This window comes from Semicossyphus pulcher, unplaced genomic scaffold (assembly GCF_022749685.1).
Source record: "Semicossyphus pulcher isolate SPU_LCO1_2020_fin unplaced genomic scaffold, fSemPul1.0.p SCAF_2, whole genome shotgun sequence".
In the NCBI taxonomy this organism is placed as follows: domain Eukaryota; kingdom Metazoa; phylum Chordata; class Actinopteri; order Labriformes; family Labridae; genus Semicossyphus; species Semicossyphus pulcher.
Window position 1 is genome coordinate 23700478 of NW_027211693.1, and position 12648 is coordinate 23713125.

General features: G+C 45.0%; 1 protein-coding gene across 2 annotated transcripts in view; it reads left to right on the top strand.

Moving 5' to 3' along the window:
* The window catches only part of LOC138598552 (glutamate receptor 3), an 89908-nt gene that overhangs the window by 57522 nt on the left and 19738 nt on the right, over window positions 1–12648 (top strand). For both annotated transcript variants that reach the window (XM_069670349.1, XM_069670350.1), the window contains exons 5-12: window positions 315–368; window positions 1323–1484; window positions 2895–3062; window positions 3473–3577; window positions 6244–6348; window positions 8124–8330; window positions 10491–10864; window positions 11331–11529. In XM_069670349.1, the coding sequence (XP_069526450.1) occupies window positions 315–368; window positions 1323–1484; window positions 2895–3062; window positions 3473–3577; window positions 6244–6348; window positions 8124–8330; window positions 10491–10864; window positions 11331–11529 (1374 nt within the window). The remainder of the gene's footprint in view (window positions 1–314; window positions 369–1322; window positions 1485–2894; window positions 3063–3472; window positions 3578–6243; window positions 6349–8123; window positions 8331–10490; window positions 10865–11330; window positions 11530–12648) is intronic.

Here is a 12648-nt window from a genome sequence, read left to right on the forward strand (position 1 = left end):
TAAATTCCTTTGAAACGTTTTTTTCTACCTTCTGTCCAACAGTTGCGGAGGACTCCAATCCCTGCAACGTGAATGACTTCAAAGTGAGGAGAAGATTCCACGTTGTTTTTGTTTCTCTCTCATTATCAGCTCCTGCTTAATGAACACTTCCTCTAACCGCTCCCTCGCTCTCTCTCTTGTTGTTCCTAAGACCTCTTTCCTTTGTTTCAACTTAACTCTGCATCCACAGAGGTTGTTGTAGCCACTTATACAAGCCGTGGCTTTTAGCTCTCATCTCAAGGGTGGTTTACTGTATCGATGTTTTTCTCCCATAGGTTGTGACCCTGGGGAAGAACAGCCGTGGTTACCACTACATTCTGGCCAATCTTGTGAGTAACAACCGAGCCGCTCCCCTGGGAGAGAGGGGGACCTGCTTTTTGCTGCACGAGATGGGACTCAGTCTCAGCCGTGTGTAAAAATGTGCTTGCACAATAAGTGGAATATAAGCTTTTATATCTGTTTTTGTTTTGTGTACTGTACAGCGATAGTTATGTTGTTGCCCAAGCTTTATCAGCCAGACTGTACTGCATATTCAACTGAATGAATATATTCATGTTTGGGTTTAAATTAATGTCCTAACCAATAAATAAAGAGCATTTAACCTTTTTAAACATCTTTGGAGGGCAGCCATCTTTTCCCTCTCAGTCTGTAGGGGGAAACGTTCGTTTAGCCTTCATATTAGCATGAGGGTTTGAGAGCGGAGGCCGGCCCTGCTCTCACTGGCTGCTCCCCCGCTGCTGTTTCCCCGACTTTATAAGATGTGATTATGCAGCAGTCAGACACATGTCCTTGCACGCCATGACACAATGCCGCACTTAAAAAACAGCAATTTGACCATAAAAAGAAATAACTTCATGTCATGGCTCCAGGGTAGAGAAGGAAATTTAAAGGCAGCTGGAGCAGCAGAGGTTTTTGAAATGCATTAGAATTTTTTTTTTTAACATGGAGGAGCGATGTGAATGAAAGTAGGCCAGCTGGTTTGAGTAAAATATTTAGTCTCCTACGTGATCTGACACAAACTTTAAAGCATCCACTGGCAGGTTGTTTGTCGGTAAATGAAGTCAGGTTACACCGCAAAGTGTGAAGAGAAACATTCGCCTCTGTAATGGCAAACACATGTTGCTCTCTCTCATGCAGCACAGTCCATAATAAAAGGCACCTTGCACCCCGCCAAAAATAAAAGCTAATATTTTACGGAGCTTCAGCCCAGGTGATATTTAAAAAAGCTCAAAGAAAGAGAAGTGACAGAAGTCTTCTCCTCTTTCCTTTCTGTCTCATCTTAGGGATTCACTAATGTCAGCTTGGACAAAGTCTTCGCCGGTGGAGCCAACATTTCAGGGTTTCAGATCGTCAACCCTGAGAACCCGATTGTGCAGCAGTTCATGCAGCGCTGGGAGCGACTAGATGAAAGAGAATTCCCAGAAGCGCGAAACACTCCTCTGAAGGTACTTTGCTTGCGAGGCCCTTTCATTGTGCATGCTGAACACAACGATGATCCCGTCTGAAGTGCTCTCTATCGCTTCCTCTCCTCCTCTCATCCTTCTGTTTGCCTTTGTCATTACCTCCTCTTCCTCCCACCCCGCACTCCCTCCTCTCTGCTTCGCATCCCCCCCCCCCCGCAGCAATCGATATATTGATAGGCGGTGCAAGGCAAGGTTATATCGCCGCTTCAATTTACATCTAATTAAACAATGATCAAGAAAGAAATGGATTTTGAATGGCATTTAATTAGATTTTGTCACGGTGCAGTGGTCAACAAACAAGTGGCTCAGCCCTCAGCGGTGGAAAGGTCAGGCAAAGTTGGAAGGGAAGTGCGTGGGAGATAAAATCATGCATGAAAGTTCTTTTTTTCTCCCCAACTCTGCACTAAAAGTTTGGAAAGTCTTGGCTTCTTTAATCAAATCTGTCTCATCAAAGTGTTCTTATTATATTATCAATACCAGAGCTTGCACTTCCCCGTCCTGCACTCACTGATCTGTAGGCTTTTGTTCCTGGAAGCAAGAAAATATGCAGACAAAATAATATTCAAGATACAACCTGTAATTTTTCTGCTGATACGTTCTGCCTAAAGCTTAACATAATGCTACATTAACTTGGGGCGAGTGTGCGCGTGCACTGCCTGCGCAAAGTTATCAACAATATACAAATAAAGACTAAGAAGCCTCAGAAACTCGAGCCCATGAGTAGAAGTTAAACAGCTTTCACAGCTCTTAACTACTTAACAGTTAGCCCACATTCTCGTCATTTTACCGACTGAACAACATCAAACATGGCGAAAATACACTCGTGGCCGAAGCCGCCGCTAACAGAGTGTAACATAAACAACAGTGCAAAACTAACTTACATATTCATGTATGCACACACGATGAAAAGAGTCTGTCAGCAATCACTGATGTCTCCGTAGTAGGTGCAGCAAACAAGTCCGGGCATGTCTGCCTCACTGCCGTGTTTCCGGGCAATGCTGCATTCAGGTGCGTTCAGAAACGTGAGCGATCAGACACGTGATCTTTTGTACCTTCCGTCAAGCATGAAGAAGGGTGCAAGATGTCTGCGGTATGGCAGTTTTGGGCCACTACAATAAGAGTAGGCATGATATCAATTCCACTACAGGGGAGACTTGAAGTTCTCTGCAGTTAGGTGGGAAAAAACATGTGCCCAATATATCGGTATCAAAATCAGCAAAAAGGGTTGGAAAATATTGGCATATTGGATATTGGCAAAATGTTGTGCATCCCTAACTGTAAAGTCTTTCATATCCCTGCACAGAGATATCTGTTCATCTTCATCCTCTCGTGTATCCTTGTCTCACCCTCTTTTCTGCCGGCTTTTTGTTGTGTTTTTTCTGCTTTGTGTAGTACACTTCAGCTCTGACCCATGATGCCATCTTGGTGATAGCAGAAGCCTTCAGGTACCTGCGGCGCCAACGCGTGGATGTCTCTCGCCGGGGCAGCGCCGGAGACTGTCTCGCCAATCCCGCTGTACCTTGGAGCCAAGGCATCGACATTGAGAGAGCTCTCAAAACGGTAGGGGGGAAGGGAGGGAGAGAAAAGGAGAGAGAGCGAGAGAGAGAGGAGGAAGGGAGAGTGGCAAGCTGATAACCAAAGAAAAGGCTGGAAGAAGTGAAGCAAAGATAGCAAGTGAGAGTGTGATAAAGATGGAAAGTGACAGAGAGAAGGGGAGAGAGTGCAGAGCCGTTCTCCTCCCTCTGCCCCCAGATATCTGTGCACAGAGCTCACTCAAATCCAGGCCCTCATTACCATAAAACTACATCTTTTATTAAAGCGTATCCAGTTCATCATTTGATTAACACACTGCAAGCACTCCAGTAGCTCCATGGACACTAGCACCTTAATACCAGCTATATATGCAAAGTGATGGCTGTTACACATCCTCCAGTGTCTGTCTGTATCTTTCCGTCTGTCCCTCCTGGCAGGTCCAAGTGCAGGGTATGACTGGCAACATCCAGTTTGACAACTACGGCCGCAGGACCAACTACACCATCGATGTTTATGAGATGAAAACAGGTGGGCCGAGGAAGGTAAGTCAAAGCGGTGACCTCCTTCGACTCTCATTCATCAACTGTCAAATCCAGGCCTGTTAAAAAAAAAAAAGTCCTGGTCTTTATGGAAACACAGCGAACAGCTGGCACACATCAAGGTTTGGTTCGTGGAATTCAGCCAACGTGCAATTTTAAATGATTCATTGATCATCTGTGCAAAACAAAAAAGCTCAGTGAATGTGGGCCACATGTTTGGGATGCCAACATTTTCTCCTGGACGGTTTTAGAGAAATCATTTGTTAGGTGAAAGTAGAAAACATTTTCAGCATTGTACTTTTTTCAGTCTTGTTGGACCAGCAAGGGCTGACAGGACATTGCAGAGTTATGCTGATTGCCTTTCTCTCTCCACCTCTGTTGGGCAGTAGCGCTGATGAGCTGTGCCAAGCACCGCAAGCCCAACAAATCACACCCAGCCTGCAATCTGATAGCAACAACTGTCCTATCAAAAGACTGATATAAGACTATTTCCAGGCTGCAGGAGAGCACAGATCTGATTTGACAGTAATTACCATTCAAATAACCAATTACTATAAAGAGGATCTTAGAAGTCCTCTGGCTCCTCTTCAAAATGGTAATTCCCCGCGGTGCGTTCACATTATAACCGGTACCACATGATGACCTCTGGTTTTATTTCATAACCTCACCGCGTTCCAGGAGACGGCTGTGAATTCCTCGTTAGCCGGATAAGTGTGGGCTCAGTCCGATGTGACGCGTGATTATGCCGCCTACCTCCCATTCCCTCTGAAGCCCACACTTCAGTTAGCATCGCGCAGCCCTCACAGCCATTCTCCAAGCAGCCAATCAGAGGCGGAGAGAGCGGGGAGAAAAAGAGGTCAGAGGGAGAGAGAGTGAGGGATGGAGGGAAGATGAGACAAGCCGGGCAGCAGTTTGTCAGGACCTGGAGCCCCGCTCACCCCGCTGACAGTTAGAGGATGAAGGTTCTTAGCTGTGACTGTCACCAGTGATGTATGGGCTGATATCTGTCCCAGCTGCTCAGGGTGAGATCAGGATTTTGCCTCTGGAGTAGCACTCCATGACACAGCCTCCCCACAGCCCCGTCCCCCGAGCAGCTCTTCTCAAATCTCACTCTCGGACACGAGCCAGGAATAAACATTTAGTGCTCTCTCCCGTCTGGCGAGTGCAACTAAATTCACAACTGTAAGCTCACTTTTTAGAGCTTGAGTTTGAGAAGTTTGCTGCTTTGTAGCGCCCCCACTTGGTTGTTAAAAACCCTGCACTGTTGTACACCTGTCTCCCCCAAACATTCAAAGATCTGAGGCACAAAAAAAAAAAATGCAGACCAGATGTGACGAGGGAAACCGAAGCCAGCAACAGTTAGACTATTGGCAGCAACATATGCAACACGTTTCATCGTGCGCCAGAGAAGCCATTATTTCAGATGGGCAAACAAACACTTGACATTGGTTTGACTTAAGCATCTGTACAGCAGAATGCAGAGTAACTGCAATGGCAGGACTGTGCAGAAGAAACTGTGGAGCCGCTGGAATATTATGTTAAATTATTAAACGTGTATGCAGTTCACAGGCCTGAGTATCAATTATTTACCATAAAACCTGGGAAGCTGACGGAGGGAGGGATTGAAGTTGTCTGCTGGATGCTCTTGCATTTCAAGCTCCTGCACATTCGGCTATTTGAGCAGCTGCAAAAAAACATGTATATTTTTATAATACCTTTGATCGTGACGCCTACTGCATGTAGAGTGTAGAATTACAACTCTAGATTACCGGGCCTCTACTGCCGGTTTAGTATTCTGCTCATCCACTGCTATTTTGGTCGAACTTTAGGGCAGAGGCAGCAGGCCCTCTGGGAAATGTAGTGTTGTTTTAATGAGGCCTGCATAATACTTAGAAGTATCCCTGCTATATCCTAGTTGGACTGCATAGCTAACCACTGCTTTATATACACAACATTTTGATTGTTATTACTGTAAAATTCGGTGTATAAGACACACTTTTAATACATTTTGTTCATCTAAAAAGTGGGCTGCGTGCTACACCGATGTAACCAATACACCAGTATAAAATGCAGAGAGCGGTATTTTAATGTGTTATGATATTTTACCCGGGCGATGGCGTTATCCGGTTGTCAAGTGGTGACGTCACACCTCCGCATTAAGCTGTTTTCGGGTCCGTGCTGCTACAACGTCTCCTATTTACAACATGCGGCAGTGCTGTTTTCCTCGCTGTTTTAAGCGAGGAAAACTAACTTGATTGTTGCTAACGCTTCGTCACAGATATGCACCGTCACGATCGCCATTGCAGCCGCCACCCTCACAACAATCAACGTTACCGTAGGCTGCCAGCTACCCTACAGCACCAGTAGCGGTAGCTGGCAGGATTTCATTTTTGCTATTGCTATTAATAAATAGCTTTAGAAAACCTTATTTGGATACCCCCAAAACAGACTGCGTCTTATATTCCGGTGCGACTTACATTCTGGATTTCACGGTATATATTTTGTCTTTGTTATTTTTCCTGAGTGTCTAATGTTTCGGGTGGGGGATTTTTGGGAATGAACATGTATCTATGTATGTTGATTGACTGATTGATTGATAGCAGAAAACAATAAAGATCATGTTGACAAAAGGAACAATAAAAACACTAACCCCTGCTTTCTCTTTGCAGATCGGGTACTGGAACGAGTACACACGATTTGTAAATATAATGGACCCGCAGGTCTCCAACGACTCCTCAGTGGAAAACCGAACGATTGTGGTCACTACTATTATGGTACACTTTCCATGCAGTTTTAAATGTTTCACGTATTCTGCCACTCAAGGTCATGGTGTTGATTCCAATGAGTGATACATTCTGTCCTGGGCGGGTAGAACCACATCTTTTTTGTGTTGCTTTCCATCCACTCACTACATGTTGAAACAGTCAATCCCGAACGGGGGAGTGTTTCAACTGTATCCGTGTGGGTGTCAAAGCATTTTGATTTTCCATACTTCAGTGGCCTGTCGTAGCAGTGACATCACAATAATGGTATAAATGATAATGGTTGACTCCATCAATTATAAAACGCATACAAACGCATACGTAAGTAGACCTGTCTGTCCTCATCAAGTAAATGTTCACTGACACTCGGGATAGACTGGCCGAAGAATGACTAGAGGATCATACTGCAATGGTTGCACAAGCTGGGCAAAGCAAAATAAGCTGTATTGGAGGAGGGATATGAAGGTGTGGTGTATTTCCTGGTTATCGCCTCTCCAATCTATTTTGTATTGCTCCTTCATGTGTTCTGTGTTGAAGTATAACTTCCAGCCTGTGACTTTATATGGATAATATTCCCAAACAGCATTATAAACAAACACAATACCTCAAATTAATTGATTTTCACCCGGATTTACTCAACTTAATGTTTGAGACTCTTTGGATAGCTTCATTTCAAATCGAAAATGGCACCATAATTACCTGATGCAGTGCCTCATTCCCCGCAAATAAACATATTAAAATAATAAAGACAAACATAATGAGGATGTCTGGAGTTTATGCACAGCTAGATTCCATTTGTATTCCAAGGCGTGATCCGGCGTCGCTCGATATCGAGAGAAAACATTTAACATGTCGAGATGAGAATTACAGTCAGGAGGTAAACACGTGTTAACTGGAGGGAAACACTCAGAGGATCCGAGGTGAGGGGATACGTTCAGCACAGAACAAACAAACCATTGCTCTCCTACTTGCACTCTAATTGTATGTGGCTGTAATGACAATGCCTGCTCTCCTGAGCGATCCTATTGTTTGTTAATGACGATGTGCTCAGTAAGAGGAAAGACGAGCTGCACCAGCCGGCGTTTTGAAAAGGAGAGGGAAACTAGCACGCTCCTGCTCTCATGTAATTATTTATCTATGGAGTTTTTTTTAATTTATTTTATTGCATTTTTATGGAAAGAAAATAACAGCTCTTACCTTTTTCTTTTTTTTTTTGTACCCCGGAATGAAACAGCCTTTAACTGCGCATTGGTGCTTGAATATGTTGAGATACTCTGGGCACTCTGATCCCTCTCCTGTCACTGGCATTTACTTATGACACCCATCCCCATTCCCATCCCCACCCACCTCTGAGCTGACCCACACCTTGCCCACCAATGACTCCCAACCCTGTTAAAACTCATTCTGGCCTCCTGTCTTCTCCTACAGACATGAAAAACTTTTCACCCCCTCTCCTCCAACCCCTCCTTTTTTTAAGCACCCCTTGGGCTCAAAATGGGTTGGGTGCATTGGTGCTCGGTGTCTGCTGGCTGCCACGGCTTGATGAAAGCAGCGTGACCACATGATCACGCTGCTGTTATCGGTGTATACTTGGGCATCATCTGTGTATGCATGACCGCATGGATGTGATTATAGCAGCTTATAATGTTTTCAATCTGTGTGTGTGTGTGTGTGTGTGTGTGTGTGAGGGCACGGGCACATATGAGTGCATGTAAGCATATTTCTGTATAACTGACTGTGTGCTAGGGCATGGGAGTGAATAAACCAGCGTGTGTTTGAATCAACAGGAAGCTCCTTATGTGATGTACAAGAAAAATTATATGCATCTGGATGGGAATGACAGATATGAAGGCTACTGCGTCGATTTAGCATCTGAGATTGCCAAACATGTTGGAATTAAGTACAAACTGTCTATAGTAATGGATGGGAAGTACGGAGCCCGAGACCCCGAGACCAAGACGTGGAACGGGATGGTGGGCGAACTGGTCTATGGGGTGAGTACTGGGAGCCTCGATTTCACTGATTACATGGCAGTTTGCAAGGAACTTCAACATGAGAGGAGATCTCATTTTTCTGTCTTAAGGTTATCACCAACCCGTTGTGAACTCATCAGCTTTTGCCCAGTTCAAAGTCTAATGCTGTCTGTCTCAGCTGTGAGTCAATTTGTCGAATGCAGCCTCAAGCATTGGGGGGAGTTGGTGATCATCTTGAGACGGAGAAAATGAAATCATTTCTCAGTGCTGTTCATTGCAATTAATCCTTCTTGCTTAGCCTACAAAACTCTCTCTCTCTCTTACAGTCGAAACAGAGGTAGGTACATGAGAAGTCCATATGGCGAACACACTGTAATCACTTTGATGAATGAAAGATTGTATGCCTTTGAAGTGATCGTGTAATTATGTCCAATGTTTGATGTGTATGATGAATATGCCGCGTTGTAAATTCACAGCTGAGAAAATCGGCTCTAGAAACAACAGCTAAACGGCGGTTTGCGGTTTGGAAAGCAACAAGATCCATATGTGTTGCGCTCCATAAAGGTTGAACCTCTCACATTAGCGATGGGTCACACCGTGTTTTACATCTGACTGAGCGCCCGGGCTCTCGCAACACCTCAAGAATTCCAAAATTAAGCCCCCCCCCGCCCCCCTCTCCAACCTCACCTTTCTGCCCATTCTCCAAAGCCACAATAGTTGAACAGGGGCCAAATACAAAATGCATGAGGGTTAGAGCTTCCTCATCTGTTCAATTTCCCAACTATCAGCCTGAGAGATTGCTTGGTTTGATGTGCTATCGCCACCGAATTATCTTTCAAATGGGAAAAGTCCACTCCCTGCAGATGGAAGGGGGAAAAAATCCCCCCCATCACGTCGCTGTCAAGTCTTTCCAGGCCTGTAATTTTAGAGCAGGTGGGCCGAGACTAATAGTTTTGTACATTTTGACCTTTTGACCAGTAAATTAATTTGATTTTAGTTGTCTTTTAAAGGTTAGGCCCGGGGCTGCTCTTTATTGCTTTGTTTCCCTTGCCATTGATTGAGTGCTGCTTACGCCTGCACCAGGATTAAATGGTTATAGCCCTCCACATTGTTGTGTTGACAGGGTAAAGAAAACAGTCATGTTTATTGGGTCTATTTGTGTTGCTCCCAGTTTGACCTTGTAAGAAACATTTGCTGCCTCGCGCTGCTTCAATCCAATCTTTTTTCTCCATTTCGACATAAGAAAAAGACAATACAAAGAATTGTCCTTCACGGAGCGGAGCTGCTTTGAAGGGGAGCAGTTATTTAATTAATCACACACGCGAGCTGCAGTAACACTGTCTAACGTGATTAATTATTTTCTTCTGCCTTTACAAAGAAACCCATTGTGATTTCCAAAAAGGGCAGCACCACCTCCATGGATGTGTTTTGATAACATAATGTGATTGAAGCAGCAGAGCAAAGGAGGGAGATAAAGAGAAACAGCTTGGAAAATCACACAAATAAAGCGGATGCCAGGATAAGCTGGGTTTGGGAAATCCAGCCTGCTGGCTGGCACGTGAAGACGTTCGCTGGTCTCTTGGATACAGCGACCTTTTTTACTGTACAGTCAGCAGTTTAAAGTTGCACACTTGTTACGAAGGTGTCAAACAACCCACTACTTTATTTTATTATGCAATTTTAATGAAACAATTCAATTATTGAAACAGCCAGTCTCATTGCAAGAAGGGGTATATAATTGCCTCTTTTAAGGGATTGCACAATTGAGAAGTTTTCCGCCTCAGTTGTCTCCTTGGGTCCTGATTGAGGAAGCATTTGGTACAACATGACTCAAACACCCATCTGCCTCGGTGGATTCCTTCCAAGCTGTCTCTCTTAAAAGTCTTGTAGTGGCCTCGTGAGCTTTTCCTCCTTCTAACCTCCCAATGCGTCAACATTTTGGTGGAATATCTGATTAATTTTACAGTTTGAGACTCAGATGTGCCGGATGCTGCTCTGCTTTTGCTGCGTGTGTGTGTGTTTTCAGCCTGCCTTTTTTCCCCCCTTGTAATTATGAGTAATATGTGTGATAACATTGTTTTATTCTGCCTCTCCAGCTCCAGTTATTCACACACACATTTGAAATGCCCCGTTTTTATGCAGGTCATGACTAATGCTCGCTGTGCATGTCCCTGTTTCCAGAGAGCAGATATAGCTGTTGCACCTCTCACCATTACTCTGGTTCGAGAGGAGGTGATAGACTTTTCCAAGCCCTTTATGAGCTTGGGCATCTCCATTATGATAAAGAAGCCGCAAAAGTCCAAGCCCGGCGTGTTCTCCTTCCTGGACCCGCTGGCCTATGAGATCTGGATGTGTATAGTGTTTGCCTATATCGGGGTGAGCGTCGTCCTGTTCCTGGTCAGTCGGTTCAGTCCGTACGAGTGGAACCTAGAGGAGCAGGACGAGACCAAAGACCCCCAGACACCGCCCGATCCCCCCAATGACTTTGGCATCTTCAACTCTCTCTGGTTCTCACTGGGGGCCTTCATGCAGCAGGGATGTGACATCTCGCCCAGGTGGGTCAGCGCCAGTAGCACCAAGAGTGGGCAGCAGAGAAGACAAATACTGCTTCTACTGCATGAAATGTTAGCTGCAAGTGACGGGATGTACACACTTCCTGTCCTCTTCTTTTAGGTGTTGGTAATTTCAAGCTCAGCTCATTTCACATTTATCGCTGCTTTTTATACGTGTAATTGAGTCTGTCAGTTTGCACGCTGAAATTACCATCTTTCAAAATGGTTTTATCAATACTTTCTGCAGGCTATGAAGTGAACTTTGACCTCGTGTTAGAGAGCCAATTAAAGACTCGGCTTGCAGCACATTTTAAACTACTTTCCTCGGAAAGCTGTAGCAAGTTGATTTACAAGCAAATCCTGATGACCGATTAAATTAGGTACATTGAACGCAACTGTTGATCGGCACCACACGGCACTGTGTAATTACATTCTGTGTTTCCCTGTCATCAACCTTTCCCTCTCGCAGGTCTCTATCGGGGCGTATTGTCGGCGGTGTGTGGTGGTTCTTCACCCTCATCATCATCTCCTCCTACACAGCCAACCTGGCTGCCTTCCTGACAGTGGAGAGGATGGTCTCTCCCATAGAAAGTGCCGAAGATCTGGCCAAGCAGACAGAGATAGCATACGGCACTCTGGACTCAGGCTCCACAAAGGAGTTTTTTAGGGTGAGTAGCAGCGGAAAACTTTTGTCTTTTCCTCTTTGCTCAAACGGCGAAACATGCGCAGACCTAAACGTTTTGCGCTCAGGCGCGCTTCTTCATAAATATGACTTTGTGTAAATGTCCTTCATAGACTCCTCCTTGCAGCGTTCCTATTTTGTACCTTTAGTACGGCACTCTTGACCCGCACAAGATTGCTCCAAATGAGGCATGTTGACAGAGAAGCAGTTCTTGAACTCTTATGACACCAACGCGAAATTTATGCGGCAGTACTGCAGCGTGCAACCTTGAGGCACCGGGGCTGTCAGCAGAAAGTGTGATAACAACGTGGAAGACTCAGAGGTGATAAAAACAGGAGGCTAATCAAAGCACCCACATCAGGCTCAAACTCTGAAGGGTCAGCTCATGAAATATAATTAGCCAGCCGGCCATGGCTGGCAAATTGGACCTGATGAAGAAGAGCCCTGCAGGTCAAAGCGAGCGGCCTGGAAGACGGTTCAGATGGAATAAGCAATATGTCTGTCGGCACGAGGGACTTGCCTCGCAATTAAGTCAGAAATTAGCTAAAAACTGAAGCGAGAGTGTATTGGTATCTGAAAGGCATCTGCATGCTCTCAATGCAGGCGTTAAAGAGCGATGCATGTCTTTAAGGAGATCAACCTTCTGCGGAGAAATTCAGAGATGTCTTAGCTTGTGGCATGGATGCATCGACAGGCCAATCCTGCACATTTGCAGAGCATTAAGTTGGAAAAGAATTAATGAAACAGCACTCTCACTGTCTCTCTCTCTCCCTCTCTCTCTCTGTGTGTGTGGACGAAGAGGCAATATGACAGTCTTTTATCTTACGCTCCCTCATTACTCATCAGCGGGAGAGGAACAATTCATATGTTTCACAGCTGCAGCCTGTTGGCAGAAAGAGCTATTCATTTGTATTACCCCTGGGTTGAATTGTTCAGAACAACTAAATGCAAAATCAAATCCATGTTTTCAGTGACAAAAGGGACAAGATAGCGTCTGAAGAGTTTTCTTTTAAGGCTGCACACTCTGCTTGAAAGAGGCTGCGTGTGTATCCTGAGAAACGCGGCACACGACACGCATGACAGCAGCACTTTATTCTCCATACAG